The 18,603-nt window shown below is 40.3% G+C and overlaps 2 protein-coding genes across 3 annotated transcripts in view; one reads left to right on the top strand and one right to left on the bottom strand.

Annotated features, from left to right (window-relative positions):
• Positions 1-3,760: 3,760 nt before the first annotated feature.
• cstpp1 (centriolar satellite-associated tubulin polyglutamylase complex regulator 1) lies at positions 3,761-9,828 on the bottom strand. The gene is made up of 9 exons (XM_071919370.2): positions 9,624-9,828; positions 8,996-9,098; positions 8,606-8,736; positions 7,424-7,508; positions 6,391-6,476; positions 5,966-6,173; positions 5,523-5,632; positions 4,869-4,932; positions 3,761-4,720 (listed from the first exon to the last, which is right to left on the bottom strand). The coding sequence occupies exons 1-9, from the start codon at positions 9,676-9,678 to the stop codon at positions 4,552-4,554; spliced, it is 1,011 nt and encodes a 336-aa protein (XP_071775471.1). The 5' UTR covers positions 9,679-9,828; the 3' UTR covers positions 3,761-4,551.
• Positions 9,829-11,140: 1,312 nt separating this feature from the next.
• The window catches only part of ckap5 (cytoskeleton associated protein 5), a 37,088-nt gene continuing 29,625 nt past the window's right edge, over positions 11,141-18,603 (top strand). For both annotated transcript variants that reach the window (XM_071919358.2, XM_078282904.1), the window contains exons 1-8: positions 11,141-11,218; positions 14,000-14,096; positions 15,464-15,657; positions 16,772-16,978; positions 17,086-17,257; positions 17,367-17,499; positions 18,176-18,276; positions 18,490-18,603. In XM_071919358.2, coding sequence (XP_071775459.1) covers positions 14,040-14,096; positions 15,464-15,657; positions 16,772-16,978; positions 17,086-17,257; positions 17,367-17,499; positions 18,176-18,276; positions 18,490-18,603 — 978 coding nt within the window. In that variant the 5' untranslated portion in view covers positions 11,141-11,218; positions 14,000-14,039. The remainder of the gene's footprint in view (positions 11,219-13,999; positions 14,097-15,463; positions 15,658-16,771; positions 16,979-17,085; positions 17,258-17,366; positions 17,500-18,175; positions 18,277-18,489) is intronic.

The raw sequence follows: 18,603 nt of genomic DNA, 5'->3' as shown, positions 1-18,603 counted from the left end.
TAGCCTTACATGTGTTGGAATTAAATTATGCTCAAATATAAATGAAGCTATCACAATATTAAAGCTGTTCTATAGGCTTAGGATTTTCAAGATTTTTGCAAGGTTTAATTGAGGCGCTGTAGATAGATGTCAGGCATGGTCACTTCTCCACGCAGGAAGTGATGAATCTAAACTTCAGAAATCCAAAGTGTCTCCTAAACAGCAGTGAGCAGCACTCCGTCCAGAGAAAGCTGGACTCACCAACATTAGATCCCTTTGGTATCTTTGGTTTAAAAGCATCACAGACCAGCAGGGTTGGTAAACATGAGCGAGTTGTGTGCAGTTCACTGACCTCACCTTACGGGATTTCTGGGTGTTGAAGTTCAAATTTTTCAAACAGTTACCTCTTGCTGCCACTAGGAGCCGCCAATGTGCGAAGTTGCCTAGCGCAGCTTTAAGTTACAAGCATGCAAAATACATTCACGAGTATGCGAACTGGAATTACAGATGTTTTCATTGCAAGCGCACAAAACTTTTGCACAACCACGGTACCTAAAATCTGAGTACAAAGCAAAGTTGCAAGTTCACGAAATTACACAAATAGAAATCTTCTGTCATTAAATTAGCTCCATCCTGGATCCCATACAGTGAAGACGAGCTTCCTGCAAAACAAGAGAGAGACGAGAGTCATTTTTTTCCTTGGGACCCAAACTCATTAAAAATACTACTATTGTTAATCAGTTGGGGCACAGCCAGAACCTCAACAACCCCAAATAGTTTAAAACACAGTGCTTTGAAGGGATGTACGATAAACAAATGGACCTGCTTGTGTGTTTGCACAGATGAAGATAGACTGGTGTTAATGAGTTGAGAATGAGATGTTATTAGTATAATTCTATACCTTTTCCGAATTCCCCTTGTGTGGAATCGGCCTATTTCTTCTCACCCCCCGCAAACTTGACAATCTACTGTTAAAGACCTTTGGAGTTTCTCTGCGAAACTCGCGGATGACGTTAAGGTCGAGTGCCTAATTTCTTCTTCTTTGCTGCTTGATGTTCCTTTTTCTTCCAAATCTGTCGAGGAAATCCAAATGAGGCTCTAAATACGAATCCGTTGCCCGGGGTCTTCCGGGTCGCGGCACTTCTCCTTTAACTTGATAAAAAACAGCAAGGCCCAAATGACGCTGTGCAATTTTAAGAGGCGTGCAACAGAAACGGCCGGGTGGGATGTGGGATCACTGTGCAGTCATGTCCATCGCTGTCCACGTCTTTCTCATCTCAGACTTCTTTTTTTTTTACGTTGCCTGCTCAAATCTGGGACCAAAGTCAAAGCCGGGGTCAGTTCACGCAACATTCCCCTCAGTTCAAAAATGGAAATACAATCTGCAGCTGCGTTCATTTTCCGTTTTTCTCAATCGGTTGGAAAAACCAACCCTTAAACGTCACTTTTTGAGGAAGTCTGCTTGACGAACCGACTGCACTAACAAGTGAATTGAACCCAGCTCAGCTTTGAATACTGATCCACGATCACTTCTCGGCTCACACGATCGTACAAACTTCTCAAAATCTTACAATAAAGGAATCAGACTGTGTGATTTAAAGTGGTGCTGGCAGTAGATTTACACCAGAACAGAAAATCGGATTTTAAATCCCATGTGTAGCACAGACTTGGATGTCTAAACAAGGAGAATTTAGTCTCTTTGTGGTTTCTCCTAACTTTTGACAGTCATGAGAGGATCAGATCCTAACCACAAAAATTTAAATATCTGAGCTTTTGGTCCCTTGTAAATCCAGCCAGGGAGAAGACATGTGTATAACCGGTCTAGTAAAAAGACAACATCAGATTTGAGCAGGTAAAGCCAATGGAAATGAAGCCTGGTCCGCTGTGTATTCTAAAAACAGTGCCTATTTTTTATGTGTAGTGATGATGACTGTACTCGGTATTAACTGTTGACTTCAGATGGCTCCGATCACAGAATCTAAATAGATACGACAGCCATTCAAATCTGTATCTGCATATGGCTTGGTACACCTAAGATGGCTGCCATTGAGTGTTTAATAATTCAGACTCAGAAAGCTGATATATTACCATGGTTATGACTAGGGTGAGACTGATATATGGAGCCGATATTGTGCTTTTTATCAAAAATGGGATACGGTCCAGTCAGTGTCATCCACCTCTGAATGCTGTTTAAATGCTGTTTCAGAGGCTTTTCTAGCCAGACAAGAACTAAATTCTCAAGTAAATAATGCTTGTAATAAAACTTTTAGGATTTTTTTGCCATCAAAATGGTCAACTTTAAAGATTCCGGAGGAAACGATGAATACCTTTCAGTGTAAAAATAGTGAAATCTAAAGATATTGAATATTGGCACAGAATATCGACTAATGTGACATTTTAATCGGATTATATACCTACAGTATGCATAATAATTCTTACTCTTACCATCATCCTGGGTTTCAGTGGAGAGTTCTAGTGTCCCATGATGGTCTAAATGCTGTTTCAGAGGCTTTTCCACCCTGACAAGAATAACATTCTTGGGGAAATACTGAATATTTGTACGTTTTTTGGCATGAACATGGTTAAGTTTAACTATACTGAATATCTGTGTAAAATATCAGCTATCGGCAGCTTCAAAAATAAAAAAATATCGGTATCTGCCTCCAAAAACCCATAATTACTTCTAGTTAAAACATGATTTCAGTGGTCATTCCAATGGCCAAACATCTCAACTTTCTGAGTCTTCATGTTCGGTCCACTACATGCTCATTTCCATGACAGATTCAAATCCTGTACCAGCCATCCTAGGTGCACCAAAGGAGGTTGTTCTGCTCCACCAGAAAGTGTCCTTTCTATCTGTTGCAGTTCTGTGATTCTAACGCCATTGGGATCTACTGTATATAACTCATCAATATAGATATATCCTGTATAGATATGTATGATGTTTGTATAGGAGTTATTATTGTATGCTGTTGGTTTGACCAAAACCTGGGTGTATCACCGCATGATATCAATGTTGTAAAGATGTAGACAAGACACACAAGATGATGATGATGGTGATGATAGTTATTCTTGTCAATAAATCACGTTTACAACTGCTCTCTGCTACAGACTTACAAATTATAAATGGAATACGTGTGGTTCTCTAAGAGCCAAAGGATCCTCAAGAGTTTTTTGACAATATAAAACATGAAGTTTCCTATGTTTGTATTAATGATTGTTAAGACTTGATTTGCAGTGGGCTACTTTAACTAGAGCCACCCACTCTGTGCTGGGATGTAAGAATCAATATGGAGAAACTATGGAGTCCTAGCAGGAGTTAGAAGTTAGTTTTACTCCAGTTTTACACCATAATATTTCAGAATATACAGCAGTGATGTGCATTTGCTAGAAAATATACAGAACTACTTCAGCCAATTGAGGAATCAAACTTGGACCCACAACAATCATTCAGATGTGATGAAAACAAATAGTATGTTTTTGGGATAATGTGGCTATTTCATATGCTGTGCATTCAACCAATGAACCAGTCAGTAGGCATTTATAATATTTGTTGTTTTTTGTGACTACCATAGAAATGCTTTGCTCTGATCTCTATGGACACAACTTTGTCCCCTTGTTTGATTCAACACCAATATGAAATATCTCACAGAGTCATAAATCAGTTAGCAGTCACTTAAGCCTGTGATGTCCAACTGAAATTTTCCATATCAGACATCACAGTTACATCTTTATTATTTGTGATGTTAGTAATGATCATCATACATACATACAGTATCATATATCACACTGTTCTTTCCATCAATAAATCCGTATTAAATAAATATGCATTATAAATAGAGCTCATGCTTGAGCTGTAAGCACTTGCAGGTTAACAGTGTGGTGATGAGGAGGCAGAGAGAGGATCATTCCTCCAAAATTCTCCTGCTTGTGTTCAGTGTCTGTTCATGTTTTAGGGTGAAGGTTGGAAAAGATGAAGTTGCCTATAACAGTTTCAGAAACAACAAAAATGACTATATATATATATTACTTTCCCGTTACACTCTCAAAACCGATGATTGCATCACTTTGTTCCCTTCTAAAATGAGGATAAGTGAGTTTCCAAACAGCATTGATTTCCAATGTTGTTGTCGTCCTTTTACTGGAAAAGTCAGATAAGTCTGAACACTCAGAGAAAGTCAACCTTTCTACCATTTCTCAGCAAAGTAGTTTCAGGGGCTTTTCCATTGTGACAACAATACAATTCTGGGGGAAACACTGAATACTTAATTTTTGTGGATTCTTGTGGAAGGTCAAGATACTAAATATCAGCTATCAGCAGCTTCAAAACAAAAATATTAACATCAGTATTATCAGCCTTCAAAAACCCACATTGGTCAAACCCTAGTTGTAACTGGAGTATTATTACTGAAATTGAAACAGCAATTTGTTACGCTACTCATTAATGGAAAAGTAATATTACTACCATCCAACAGCGATGGCAACATAAACATTTAATTGAGAGTATTTACAGTAAGATGGCAGATGAAGGGTCACAGAGAGGTGAAAGGTCAGAGGTTAAGGGTTCAAAGGTCAGTTCTCGGAGGAGTCGGTCTCCTCCGTGGAGCCGTCGCTCTCCACCTCCATCTTCCTCCTGTGGTGGATGTTCCTCCTGGGAGAGGCCTTCCTCTGCACCTCCTTCAACCCCCCCACCGCACTGCCGCTGCTGTTGCTGCCTGGACTGACCGAGATCTGGGAAATGCTGGACAGAGAGGAGAGGAAAAGAAAAGGAGGGGAGAGGAAAGGAAAGGAAAAGTAGGTTAAAATGTGTGATCTTGTTGTGCATTTATATGCCACAACCTACAGTCCTCTGTGTGTGTGTGTGTGTGTGTGTTTGTGTGTGATCTCACAGTTTGTCCAGCTCCTGGTCCATCTCTGGGTCAATCAGCAACTCTGTCTTGTTGGGCAACGCTCCTGCAGAGAGAAAGAAGAGGAAAAAAGAGAGGATTTAAAAATGTAAAAGGTCCTGTGATCTCCAAATTACATAGATTTGATATGTAGCTCTATTAACTCTTTATCAGACTATTTAATCTATAATTATGATAATAAGGCACCAGTGTACGGGTTGATGGTGTCAGCAGTAGTAGCAGTAGCAGTAGTAGTAACAGTGCTAGTAGTGGTAGTAGTAGTAGTAGTAGTAGTAGTAGTAGTAACAGTAGTAGTAGTGGTAGTAGTGCTAGTAGTAGTTGTAGCAGTTGTAGTAGTAGCAGCAGTAGCAGTAGTAGTAACAGTACTAGTAGTAGCACTACTAGCAGTAACAGTAGTAGCAGTAGTAGTAGTAGTAGTAGTAGTAGTAGTAGTAGTAGTGTTAGTAGTAGCAGTAGTAGTACTAGTAGCAGTAGCAGTAGTAATAGTAGCAGTAATAGTAGTGGTAACATTAGAAGCATTAGTAGTAGTAACAGTAGTAGTAACAGTAGTTGTAGTAGAAGTAGTAGTAGTACTAGTAGTAGTAATAGCAGTAATAGCAGTAGTAGCAGTAGCAGTTGCAGTAACATGTAACTTACCTATGTTGTGGTTGATGGTATCATGTTTAGCCAGGCTCATTAGGAAGCTGTAGTAAGAGACTTTATCAGTCTGTTCCAATATTTCTCTCATACAGGACCTGGGAGGACGACTGCACACACACACACACACACACACACACACACACACACACACAGAAAAAACAGCTAGTACAACACACACCAAACCTGGTACCACAAGAGCTGAGAATCATTAATGCCATTTGTGTTAACCTGCTGATGGGAGGAATACTCTACAACACCGGGACAATTCAGAGAGCGTCAGATAAGTTATCAATCAGAACGTAAACAGTAAAAGAGTCTGGATTTGGCAACGGGTGTCTGGTACCAGTAGTGAGGAATTTATATGTGTGTGTGTGTGTGTGTGTGTGTGTGTGTGTGTGTGTGTGTGTGTGTGTGTGTGTGTGTGTGTGTGTGTGTTTTACCTATGTTTAAACCTGTCACAGAGTGCATCTATACACTGTGCCAGTGTGGACGGGTCCACCCCGCCCTGCTGCTGCCCCTCCTTGTCATTATCCTCTGTGGCCAGAGGGGGGAGCTGCTCTATGGCGGTGGAGGTAGGGACGATCACTGTGTTGGGACTCTTCCCTGATAACAGATCCTGGTAGATCACCAGCACACTGTCCAGGAACTCTACAGAGACACATGGGTTGGTAGGTGGTTGGGACAGATGGGGTTAAAATTGGTTTACTTGAGTTTATAATCTATTAAGAAATAATTAAAAACAAATGCTCTATCATTAGCAAATGAATGACAATTAGGGTTATGGTTAGGGCTGAACTGATTGAATCAAATGTACACTAATCCCAGTCCTGACACATATAGACACTAACTGTTTTGTCATCAGTACCTTGGTAGTAGAACTGCAGCTGGAAGGCGTAGAGGAAGTCGGAGAAAGACATCAGGCAGTCAGTGGCGTCGTCCATCAGAACAATTCTACAAGACGACAAACAGTTAACACTTCCAGTTTACACCAGTCTGCTCTCAACCAGTTCTTTCCAGTGGTGTAGTGGTAATTCAGGAGGTGCTATACCACTGAGGGTTGGTGGCTATACTGGGACACCACCATGCTATTGATTTAAGGTGAGATAAGATGAAACTTTAATGATCCCTGTGGGGAAATTGAGTCGTTGCAGCAGTGAAAAGTAATAGGATACAGCCAAGAAAAATAGAATTTAAACAGGAATAGAACAAATGGGGGCATTAAACATACTGCAATTGATAATTACAATGCCATACCATATTAAGTAGAAATATAAGAATGAAGGAATGAAATTGCAGGAATTACAGCATGTATGCAGGGTGTGCAAAATATCAGCAGTATACTCTGACAAAGAAAAAACTAAAAGAATAACATGTATGACATGAAAATACTAAAAATAACCCATTAGATCAGCTTTTTTCACTCTCATCTACCTATAGCAACAGCAAAATCAAGGTTCAAACAAATGGCAAGTAATAAAAATGAAAAACTAACACATCTTCAGTGTGCACACCATTCAATTAATACTTAGTAGAAGCATCTCCTGCTTTGATAACAGCAGTCAGTCTGTTTGGATAAGTTTCTACAAACTTATCACATGTGGATTTAGGAGTTTTCTCCCATTTTTGTTTGCAGAGGAGTCCAAACTCATTCAACTTGCAAGGGGACTTTCCTATGCAACTCCTCTTTAGGTCAATCCACAGATTTTCTATAGGAAAAGATTGAGCTCGTCATAGCGTGGTAAAGTTGTGGCATGGTATGGTAAAGTAACAAACCTGTGACCTATTTGGGTTGTGATCCATAGTTTAAGAAATCCTGGTCAATGCAGTTCTTTAAAACAGTAAAATGTAGTGAAGTAAAATACTATTGACCAGTGTCTACAGTGTGTGAGTGTACTGACCTGGCTGCACTCTGCACCATCTCCACTGGGAAGTCGGGACACAGTAACTGCAGCAGAGACCTGTACTCCAGCATGGACAGTAAGTCTGAAATACCACAAGAAATAATGCTGATATAAGATGCATCATATAGGCGATTTGCAAGGTGGCTACTAAATCCTGATTTATGCATTATTATATACTGTATATAAAAAAAGAAGTTTGATGACATAAATTAATTTGAAAGTAACCCATAGTCACAACTTAATGGCTACACAAGCCATTATGCAGCTGTAAATGATACAAAGTCACGGAATTGTAATCACTAACAGCTATTTTTCTGCAAACAGCATATTTTTTCAGTAATTCTATGCCATTTTGCAACTCAAAAATCAAGAACACATTTCATCACTTAATGGCAATCGAGCTGACTGAAATGCCAAGTATCTGTTTTAACTACTAATTATACTACTAATTAGTCGTGGTCACATTCTAATTAATATCTACTATGCCTCTAGTAAGGCCTTTTCGAATTTAGGAATACATTTAGGAAACATTATACTTTAATTGGTGCTCATAAGGCATCAGAAGCACATTGTGAGTTTATGAGAGTTGTTATGATATTATTTGTTATAATGTGATGATGAGGCAACATGATATAATAAACACAATGTGGAAAAAATGTAGGGTGTTGAATACTTTATGAAGCAACTGTATGTTTAATTACATGATATAAAAGTGAATGTAATTTTCTGATTTTTGGCTGATGATTATGTTGTCAGAAAAGTTTATCTCTGCCTCTAATGGGTTTATAATCTGTTTGCAATGCATCATAATGCTCTTCAAAGTGTTATCCAAATTTCCTCATAGCTCCTGTAATCCTGTCATGTAATGTAGTATGGGCCGTATCAACACAGATAACAACATAACAGAGAAGAAAACTAATATTCAGTAACACAGAGGACACAACAGCTGAAGCAGTGAGCTGTGTCTACAACACATAGATAATAACACTATAAACTATCATAAGTATAGCTTAATATATAGTATTACAGATTACAATGACAACATATACATTCACAACTGGTGCAGGGAACAGTGCAGAGCTTTAAGCCGACAAATTACAGGACCTAAGAATACATAAACAACAATTTCTTCTTAATTCTTTCTTTCTTTCTTTCTCTCTCTCTCTCTCTCTCTCCTACCTCCACTCTTGCCGATCTGCCTGTAGCACCTCCAGAAGACTCTGATGAAGGAGGCTCTGTTATGAGGAGTGGCCCTGATGTAGTTGTACTCTCTAAAGAGGACGTGGTTACTGTTCTTCACACTGCTGAAACTGCAAACACATACACAAACACACACAAAAATGACAAAAAAGACGTGAAATGCACTTTCCTCCCAACCTCAAAGCTAGTGTGATTAGCAATATATAACTATGTGTCAGCAGCATGTTATGTAAAAGATACAGTTAGGTCACATTCACAACCACCAATGTTTTCAAGGACCTACAAAGGAACCCTGCCAATACCGAAGCAATTGATATGTATCTTGTATATTGTTATGGATATGAATGGGTGCAGTGCAGTGTAACGTACTATTCAGCAAAGTAGCGGATCACTCCAAACTGTGTGTACTCCTCTTTATGTTCCAACAGCTGAGTCACTGCATCGCTCAGGTAGAACAACACATTAGTCTCCGCTAGAAGAGAAACACACACACGCACACACACAGAAAGAAAGAGACAGAGGGGATGAGGAGAACAATTAGTTGATTGTTCTGATAATATCTTGCCAGCATATTGATTTTCAATGGGACACAGAGGGATGGATGGATGGATAGCTGATGAATGATGAATGGAGGTATGGAAGGGAAGACCAATGAAAGGATGGACTGATGGGATGAACACAGTGACAAATGACTCACAAGATATTATTATTTGGTCAAGTGCGAGTGTGAGTTTTCTTATGCCTTCCAAATTAGTTTATGGCAATTTTGCTTGATATTGCTCTCCCATATTATATGATTAAAAAAAACTATATAAAATTTGGACTCACTCCGGCTGATGTATGGAGAGTGTCACACATTGCTATACCCAACTGACACCCATGAATATGACCAATACAAGCAAAACAGTATATTTTGAGTACAAGGCAAGCTAACGGCGTTGGCTACCGTTAGCTAGCAACACAATGATGCTGGAGTAACGTTACTTAGCTAACATACCGAGGTATTCGTCAACGGGGACGGTCGAATTAAAACGGTTCATTTTGGTCGTCATTGCAGGAGCTAGCGTTCATTTAACAGCTAGTAGGCTATGTCTGATGTATGTTGATGTAAACTGCTAATTGTCTAGCTACATACACGCGTTAATAATTTCATTTCTATAGTGGTTTCGCTAGCTGCCGTAGCACTGCCTGTCTTGAGATGGTGGGCTTCCATAGAAACAGCGGGTTGTTGTGCGTTACATTAATGAAGTCCCCCCGAACAACATGTTCAGCTGAAAGGTTCCTACGCTATGTTCTATACGGAGATGATATAAAAATCATAATAATAATCATAACAACTTTAACAATCATAATAATAGTTATATATTATTTAAGCACTTCACAAAAGTGGCAAAAAAACCCATAAGATTGACAGCAAAAGCAATGAAAGCAAGTCAAGTCAATAACGTAATAATCGTATTTCAGGTGTCTTTGTACATTGTGATAATCAATTGGATTATCACAATAATAGGCCTACTACTTGATTTTTTCAGGGATGGAAATAGTTGCAGTGTTGATTGATTAAAGACTTACAGATTTAAGAGACTGGATGAGACAATTTAAATCCCGAATGGCAACAGAGTGTAAAAAATTGGATGGAACAAGAAGAGTCAATAAGTTTTAGCTTAAAATACTAGTACGTTATCATTTTAAGATTTTAATACATTATTGATTTTTTTATAGGTAGTTATTAGCCTACGTCACAGGCATCTACATACCTGTAACAAAGATATAACATTTATTAACTATCAAACTCTATTTTGTTATATTTTAATTTATTTAATACTAAGAGAATAAATGAAAGGATTATACATGGCTGAAAAGTACATTCCGTTGTAATACAATAAACAATAGGCCTATAAGAAGTGCGTAAGAGATGTTAAGAAGGAGAATTCATGCATATTCAGAATATTGAATATACATATTCCTTTTACAATGGTGATGGACTGCCACAGGAACCTGAACACAAAAGCATATATATGTAGGCTATGTATACTATTTTTTTCAGTTTTTTCCTCCAATTATTTTATTTTATTTTATTTTATTATTCATCGCCATAACACCAAAGCCCAGTTTAAGAGAGTGATGTAGTTTCAGGGTGGTGCCCCTCTCCGCCGGCCCTCCCTCTGTCTCTCCGCCCTTGGAGGCGTTTCAAAGAGCTGCATCAAGCTATACACCAACGCCTAGGATAAGACCGGAAAAGGGCGTTATTTTGTATTTAAAATAAGAGCATGACATTTGTCACTTTCATAAAAATAGATACAAAAATACATACATCTGTATTTAAGAATATTAATTTACTTAATTTACCTCCTCAAACACAATTTATGTTTTCTCACTTTGATACTTTGTAGTAAACATAAAATGCTTCAGCATAGATCGTAAATGATTGTTTTATTTTGAAAATTGTAACCGGAAGTTTGATCTTGTATTCTGGTTGGCTTGACGCTAGCTTTCCAAAGCTCGGTTGGGCTCCTCCGTAGTGATCCCATTATCACCTCCATCTAACTAGACAGCCAGCATCATATTGTCTCCTCCTAGATACGCGAACAGGTAACCAAACAATGTAAAATAATCTCCTTATTTTAGCTAACATTCTTATTTGACTCTGAGCTAGCATGCTAGATTGTTGTGTTTCTGTAGCTGTCGTTGTGAGCTGCGTTGTCAGGCCTGGCTGTGTTGTTGCGGATGGAAGGTTAGCTTAGATAGCCTTGTTTCTAAGTAGCTAACACTGTCTAGCTAACGGTAGCTACCGTCTGTTGCAAACAATATGGTCTCATTTTATGCATTTGCTGGATGCGTATTCCTCTCTACACTATATATAAGGCGCATAATGGTCACCAATGTTAGCTAAAAAAGGATTGTACTTTGTATTCAGGCGGGTTTAACCAGTATGGGGAGGTAAGGGTTCGGGTTGCTAACGCTAACTAGGTTACTAACTTAGCTACTGTTACTGTTGTTGCTAGTTAATGTCGCTACACTGGTATGTTCACGTCAAAAGATTGTCATCTAACTAGTAACTAACGTCAGCCAGTCAAGCCAGACGATATACCCCACTCCCAGTTTGACTAAAATGGAAATGGAAATGGCATTGTTGGCAAGCAGTGAGATGGTTAGATAATAACATAGCTTGCAAACGCTAACCTAAAATTTGATTATGATACACTAGTGTGATGGCCGAAGGTGCAGTCAAATTTCTGTGCACACTGTTAGTTGTGCATTGCTGTCTATGTGGAGTCGCATTTTTGAATATTAGGTCTGAATCTGGGATCTGGGCTCCGTCAAGACCTGATGTTCTTTCTGGTATGGAGAGAATGACGTGCCAAACTCTCTAGAAATCCGACAGTAAATTCTGACAGTTGAATTCGGGATACATCCAATACACCAAGAATCACTCAATTAAATCAAATCTCAGCCTTACTTGCTTCGCTTGCTACTCCCACAATCTCCATCTACCAAGAAACACTGTGGTGGGTGGCAGCGAGCAGTGACAGCCAGTTCTGAAAGTTGAGATTTTATCGAAATAAAGTGCTGCTTGGTTGATCAGATGCATGGGGAATTTACCAGTGCAGCCTGATGATTCTTAAAAGCTATCAAGTCATGTTCTACCAGGTATGTACCTTTACCGGTAAGCAAGACCACAGTAAACTGGTCGATTTTTGAGTTGAGTTTGGCGCCACTAAACGTCTACCGCCCTAAACGTTGTCTGATGTTTTGTTTTGATTGCAACACATTTGTGGCAAGTTTACACTTATTTATGAATTGATGAACTTGGCTAAGGAAAAGCCTGTTTTTTCTAAACCATAGTATGGGACCCACACGGATTATGGCTTTGTTAAGGGGGTCTCCACAAGCATGCTGATGGGTTTTAATAAGCATGGATTAAGTTTACCAAGAATTAAGTTTACCAAGTATGGTTGCTGGGCTGTAAATGTTGAAGATCCCCTCCCCCCACCCCTGCTCTAAGTCAACTGTATTTTGCTGGGATGTGGATAAGGATGTCTTCAACCTGTTTACTAGACTGTGACAGATCAATATGAAATCTGAATCCGTAGCCCCTCCCTGAAAGTGCATTAGACAGTCACATGCGTATGCTTTCAAGAGGAGGTGTGTGTGTGTGCGCTTGTGTGTGTGTGTGTGTGTGTGTGTGTGTGTGTGTGTGTGTGTGTGTGTGAGAGAGAGGGTGTGACTGAATAAATGAATTCACAGGGAGTTGCCTGTGTTGACAGAAATTGCAATTCAGTCATTTTAGCTGAAGCTGTCATACAGGACTTAGAATGAGTGAACAAGACAGTTTCTTTTTCAGCACAGAATAATTTGCTCAATTTGAATATAGTTAAAAGATTTTCTTTTTTGATCGTGCATAACGGCAGAATACCTTGTGTGGAAGGTCATCTGAAACGCTTTTCACTCTGAGAAGAAATTGCACCCTCTTGCAAGTTGGAATTTGCTGTATATGTAATAGTGCCATTTTTATATTTTTGGTGGTTCATTTTGCAGTCTCGGGTGTACAGCAGTGTTTCATCCAAACAAAGCCGTCGTAATAATTTGCATGTGATTTGCTCCTGTGCAGTGTTGTTGACTGTCACTGTCCGGCAGTGGTGTTGCTGAAAGACCGCTGCAGTTGAACATCATATTTGTCTGATGAAATTTGGATTTTAATAGATTCTCACAACACTGCTCCACTGAGGCCAACATTTCTGCGTTGATATTGCAGCGTTCACTTGTTTGTTTGTCCAGGATTTCAATTTTTTTGGACACAAGCCCCTCATTAATTACTAATGGGGTTTTCTGTTTTCCAGCATTTCCACTGAAATTTCCTCCTGATTTGTTGTTGTTGTTGTTGTCCTAAATGTATGCCATGTTAGACATTTGATAACCTTCCAGAATTGAGAGTTGTTGACTGGAAAGTGAGGTCAATGAAGACGGCTCCTTAAAAGCCGTCAGTGCATGCAGACAGACCGAGACGCAGCCAGAGCCGTGACAGTCCACATAGAGTTTGAATCAATTCTTGGTTGACATTTTTTCAAGTGTCTAGGATGACATTGCTATATTTATATTCAGTGGTTAAAGATTTATAACTGTCAGTGTCACATTGTACATGAATAAAATGCTGTTTCAGTTGCTGCAGCTTTTCTTATCTTACAGTGTTAAACTTGTGGATTTGGTTGCTGCTCTTTGGAGGAAAAGGGGACCATGGTGCTAAAATCCTCTGGGTGCAATTCCAAACCTGCTATTATGATTAGCATTAGGGGGAATTATTGTTTAACTGCAAATGGAGTGCATTGGATTCAACAGGTTTTTTTTGTTGATAATGCTGCTGTTGTTTTCCAGTTGAGAACCTTTGGGGAAGCCCACCCCCAGAGTGGCCACCATGGGGGACGATAGCGAGTGGATGAAGCTTCCCATCGACCAGAAATGTGAACACAAGGTGACTGACTCACTGACAAGTGTTTTGTCCTGAACGGCATTCCCTTCACGCCGGGCATTCAGTCCGTTCAGAAAGTAGATTTTCTTCCATAGTCAAATGAAAAACTTTTGACTTAAGAAGAACTGATCCAGAGAACGGTCAAGTACTCCGTCTCGTCCAAAGCAAAACCTGAGACTGAGTGCTCTCTCATGGGCAACTGAATTATAGATTGCATTTCCTTTTGAGGTCTGATTGGTTTAGTGGGCCAGCATATAAATCTCTGGCCTAGCTAATGGGTTCCTGCCTCATCGGCTGGTATGTGGCTTATCTTTGAAGTGTTTCCCCTTTGCTGGAAATGTCCCCCCATTATACGGCATAATAAAATGATACGCATCCGTTAGTTTTACTGACCCCCTGTAAACCAAGCAAGTGCAAGCACATGTAAAAATGCTTCCCGTTAATATTTCTTACACACTTGCTACATTGTTTATTGTTGATTCAGACCCCCATCCACAAAACACATTAATTGAGACTTGAATATAGTCTATTACGTAGTTTTACTGACCCCCTGCAAACCAAAGAAGCACAGTGTCTGTGTTAATGTAATGTAATGTAATGTAATGTATAATAGTATCCCAACAGGGTCTAAGCCAATCAAAACAAAACAAAACAATGGCTCTGTATCAAACAGGCTCCTGATTGGCTGCCTGTTACATTGCTCTACACAAAGCGGTAGCGTCTAAACTTCTGCCTGGATGCTTAACTAGCCAGACGTTAATTGAGGAATGTATTTAAAGTATATGTAACTCCATTGAAACCTATCTCTGACTTTCTGCCCGCATGCCATTAACCAGAACTAGCTGGAACTTACTCACACTCCCCTTGAACTTTTAACGGGGGTGGAAGCATCAGAGGGGAGGCAGAGGCAGCTGTCTTCCACTTTACGGCCGCCGACTGACAACAGTGGATCCGAACAAGGCAGTCCGGCTCTTTTAAGGCTTTATGAGCCCAGACAAGCCCTCGCCTTAAGCTCACAAATGATCATGAAAGGCAAACCCAACAATATCTCTTCAGCAAACAATTAGCCTACTGTAAGATCAGAGGGCAGTCAGAGTGGAGTATGAGATATGCAAGAGATGAGGTTCCATTATGAATGTAGGTCACATCCCCCAGTCTTTTCTTCCGAACATCTCTCCACCTTCCGGACTAGAAACTGGAAAGACTCTTTAAATTTGTATGTATCTGTGTGTATATGTATATCCAGTTTCTATTTCTCTCTCTGTCTGGGAAGCCTGCCCGGATGGTTATAATGAAGCCCCGAGGCTGTTTATCTAACTTTCTCTCTCTCTCTCTCTATCTATCTCTCTCCCCCCTCCCTCCCTACACAGGTGTGGAAAGCCCGTCTGAACGGCTACGAAGAAGCGCTGAAGCTGTTCCAGAGGATAGAGGACGAGAAGAGTCCGGAATGGGGGAAGTACCTGGGACTGATGAAGAAGTTTGTCACGGACTCGAACGCCGTGGCTCAGCTAAAAGGCCTGGAGGCCGCGCTGGCTTTCATAGAGAACGCGCACGTAGCTGGCAAGTAAGTAACAGCACTAATCACAATGATAAACTATACATGAACCCAGGATATCCGCTGGTCTTTTAAAAAGTCTTTATCTAAATTAAAGGAATTAAAATGTCAGATACAGTTAGTCGTGGTCTTACTGTTTTCATCATGTAATGCCATGTTTCTTTGTGCTGCACTACCTGAATTTGCATCTCATAAAAATTTCACCACTCTTTTTTTGGGTTGCTAGTACATTCCTATGAGCTCAGATTTGATTAACGCACGGTAGAAGTCTCCCTCCTCAGTGTACCGGCTGAGTAACTTGACGCCCGGCTGATTGTTATTTATGGTGAGAGGCCCGGTATTGGAGCCCGCTAATAATGTATGCGTCAGCTCCAGTTAAAGTCTATTGTGCCAGCGAGACAGGCATGCGGGACAGGCACACATTTGTTTTTGGGGTCAACAGACTGAGCTCGGAGAAGCGGCCTGCTCACCGAATAAATTAATCAAGAAATAGAAACAGGCAGTAAGCCAAGAGGCTGTAAGGTTAAGCAAGGTGGACTGCAAAATTGAAGGCCTTCCAACTAAAGAATGAAATGGGTTTTTTTTTCAGATGGTGGTCTTTGCATATATTATACCAAGTGACTTTTAGTTATAAGCCTTTGTGTGGAAGTCTGTACCAATCAAACTGAACTTTATATTTTGACTAATACAGTTTGGTGCCAGATGTACTTTGCAAATAGAGTTATGACTTAGACTGATATAATGGTTTTCCAATATTAAACATTGGATATTGGCCAGTCCACCAATATGATGGATATGATACAGTTTGATGGCGTATTTTTTATGTGCAATTGATTGTGTCCAGTGGTCTAAATGCTGTTTCAAGGGCTTTTCCACCCTGACAAGGATAAAAGTCTTGGGGAAACACGGAATACTTGAAATTTTTGGCGTGAAAATGGGCACATTTAAATGTATTTAATATCAGCACAAAATATCAGCTATCAGCAGCTTCAAGCCAAAAATATCTGCATCTATATCATCCATCAAAAATCCATATCGGTCAAACCCTAGCCCATAATATGAGTGTCTCCTTCCGTATGTCTAGTGTGTTCTGAGAGTTTTGCGTCTCTGCCCTCTGCTGCAGGACGACGGGCGAGGTGGTGTCGGGCGTGGTGACCAAGGTGTTCAACCAGCCCAAGGCCCGGGCGAAGGAGCTGGGCGCCGACATCTGTCTGATGTACATCGAGATAGAGAGAGCCGAGGTGGTTCAGGACGAGCTGCTCAAAGGACTGGACAACAAGAACCCCAAGATAGTGGTGGCCTGCATCGACACGCTGAGGAAGGGGCTCAGGTCAGTGCCACTGCATTTAACACATTCGGGAACATATTCCTCACATCAGTGCACCTCTATTACTCTAACCACCTGTCTACCTTCTGCCCATTGTCGTCTTCCCCCAGTGAGTTTGGATCTAAGATAGTGACGCTGAAGCCGGTGGTGAAGGTTCTGCCCAAGCAGTTCGAGTCCAGAGAGAAGGCGGTGAGAGACGAAGCCAAGCTGCTGGCTGTAGAGATCTACAAATGGATCAGAGATGCACTGAGACCTCCACTGCAGCATATTAACTCTGTACAGGTAGGAGACACTCATCTACACACACACACACACTTAAAATTAAACTAAAAGCTGGTTTGTGCTTTTACATGAAACTAAACGGTGTGTTGTGTGTCTTCTGTCCCTGCAGTTGAAGGAGCTGGAGGAGGAGTGGGTGAAGCTGCCTTCCTCTCCTCCCAAACAGTCCAGGTTCCTCCGCTCCCAGCAGGACCTGAAGGCCAAGTTTGAACAGCAACAGGCCCAAGGAGGGGACCAGTCTGATGGTAGGTTTAACTAGTTAGCATATTGCATAGGATGCAGTTTACATATTTATTGTAGAATTGATCAATACTAAACTGGTTGTGTACGGGAAGCCCTTAACCTGAACTGATTCTAATGAGATATTTTAATTGGATTCCACACAAGTATGCATGAATATCTGGGTTAATTTGGGTTTCGGTGGAGAGTTTTAGTGTCCCATGGCCTAAATGCTCTGTCAGAGGCTTTTCCACCTTGGCAAGAATACAATTCTTTTTTGGTATGAAAAATTATGAATTTACAGATGAATATCGGCACAAAATATTGGCCATCAGCCTCCAACAACCCATATCTGTCGAACCCAATATATTACTATATTATAATATATACTGTAAATGTAGTTTTTCTATCTGCCCAGGGTTGAAAAATGAGATATATCATGAGATTTGTGCTGGTGTTGCATTTGTACACCTCAGCAAAATGTGCCTCATTTCTTTAGGAATTGTAATATTCTCCACAAATATCTGTCCCTGCATATATTATGTCTTTGTGACATTGTCTCTGTTTCAGTTGTACTATGCAAATTGTGACTTTTTAGTATCACTTTGGATCAAGCCTTAGATGGCGACAATGATGAGGCGTTAGTGGCTGTGTCACAGTCTAACAGCACTTCTTCTTCTCCGCTCTCTCTCTCTCTCCCAGGAGAGGATGAGGAGGAAACAGCAGCAGCAGTGGATCCTTATGAGCTGCTGGAGGCTGTGGAGGTTCTCTCCAAGCTACCTAAGGACTTCTATGAGAAAATAGTAAGTCTGTCTAATTATGTAAACTACCCAAAGATTTCCATGAGAAAATAGTGATTTACTTAGTTGATTTAGTTTGAACAAAACAAACTTTTATTGGTAAAAAGTAGCCTAAATGTATATCAATTTCCTAAAGACTTCTACAGGTATTTCAGCTTTACAATGTGATCAAACCCTAAATGTTACTCAACCTGACCTTACTGTGTGTTTCTACAGGAAGCTAAAAAGTGGCAGGAGAGGAAGGAAGCTCTGGAGGCTGTAGAGACTCTGGCCAAGAACCCCAAACTAGAGAATGGAGACTATGGAGACCTGGTTAGAGCACTGAAGAAG

The sequence above is a fragment of the Centroberyx gerrardi genome, chromosome 4 (assembly GCF_048128805.1).
Source record: "Centroberyx gerrardi isolate f3 chromosome 4, fCenGer3.hap1.cur.20231027, whole genome shotgun sequence".
Taxonomy (NCBI): Eukaryota; Metazoa; Chordata; class Actinopteri; order Beryciformes; family Berycidae; genus Centroberyx; species Centroberyx gerrardi.
This window is presented reverse-complemented; position numbering and strand designations above follow the sequence as displayed.

Bases quoted from the DNA above. Each gene is read 5' to 3' on its own strand.
- cstpp1 (XM_071919370.2), bottom strand. From the start codon at position 9,678: ATGACGACCAAAATGAACCGTTTTAATTCGACCGTCCCCGTTGACGAA. The intron at 6,477-7,423 runs GTCAGTACACTC...GTCGTCTTGTAG, and splicing joins ATGGTGCAGAGTGCAGCCAG to AATTGTTCTGATGGACGACG. The intron at 6,174-6,390 runs GTACTGATGACA...GTGTCTCTGTAG, and splicing joins GCTGCAGTTCTACTACCAAG to AGTTCCTGGACAGTGTGCTG.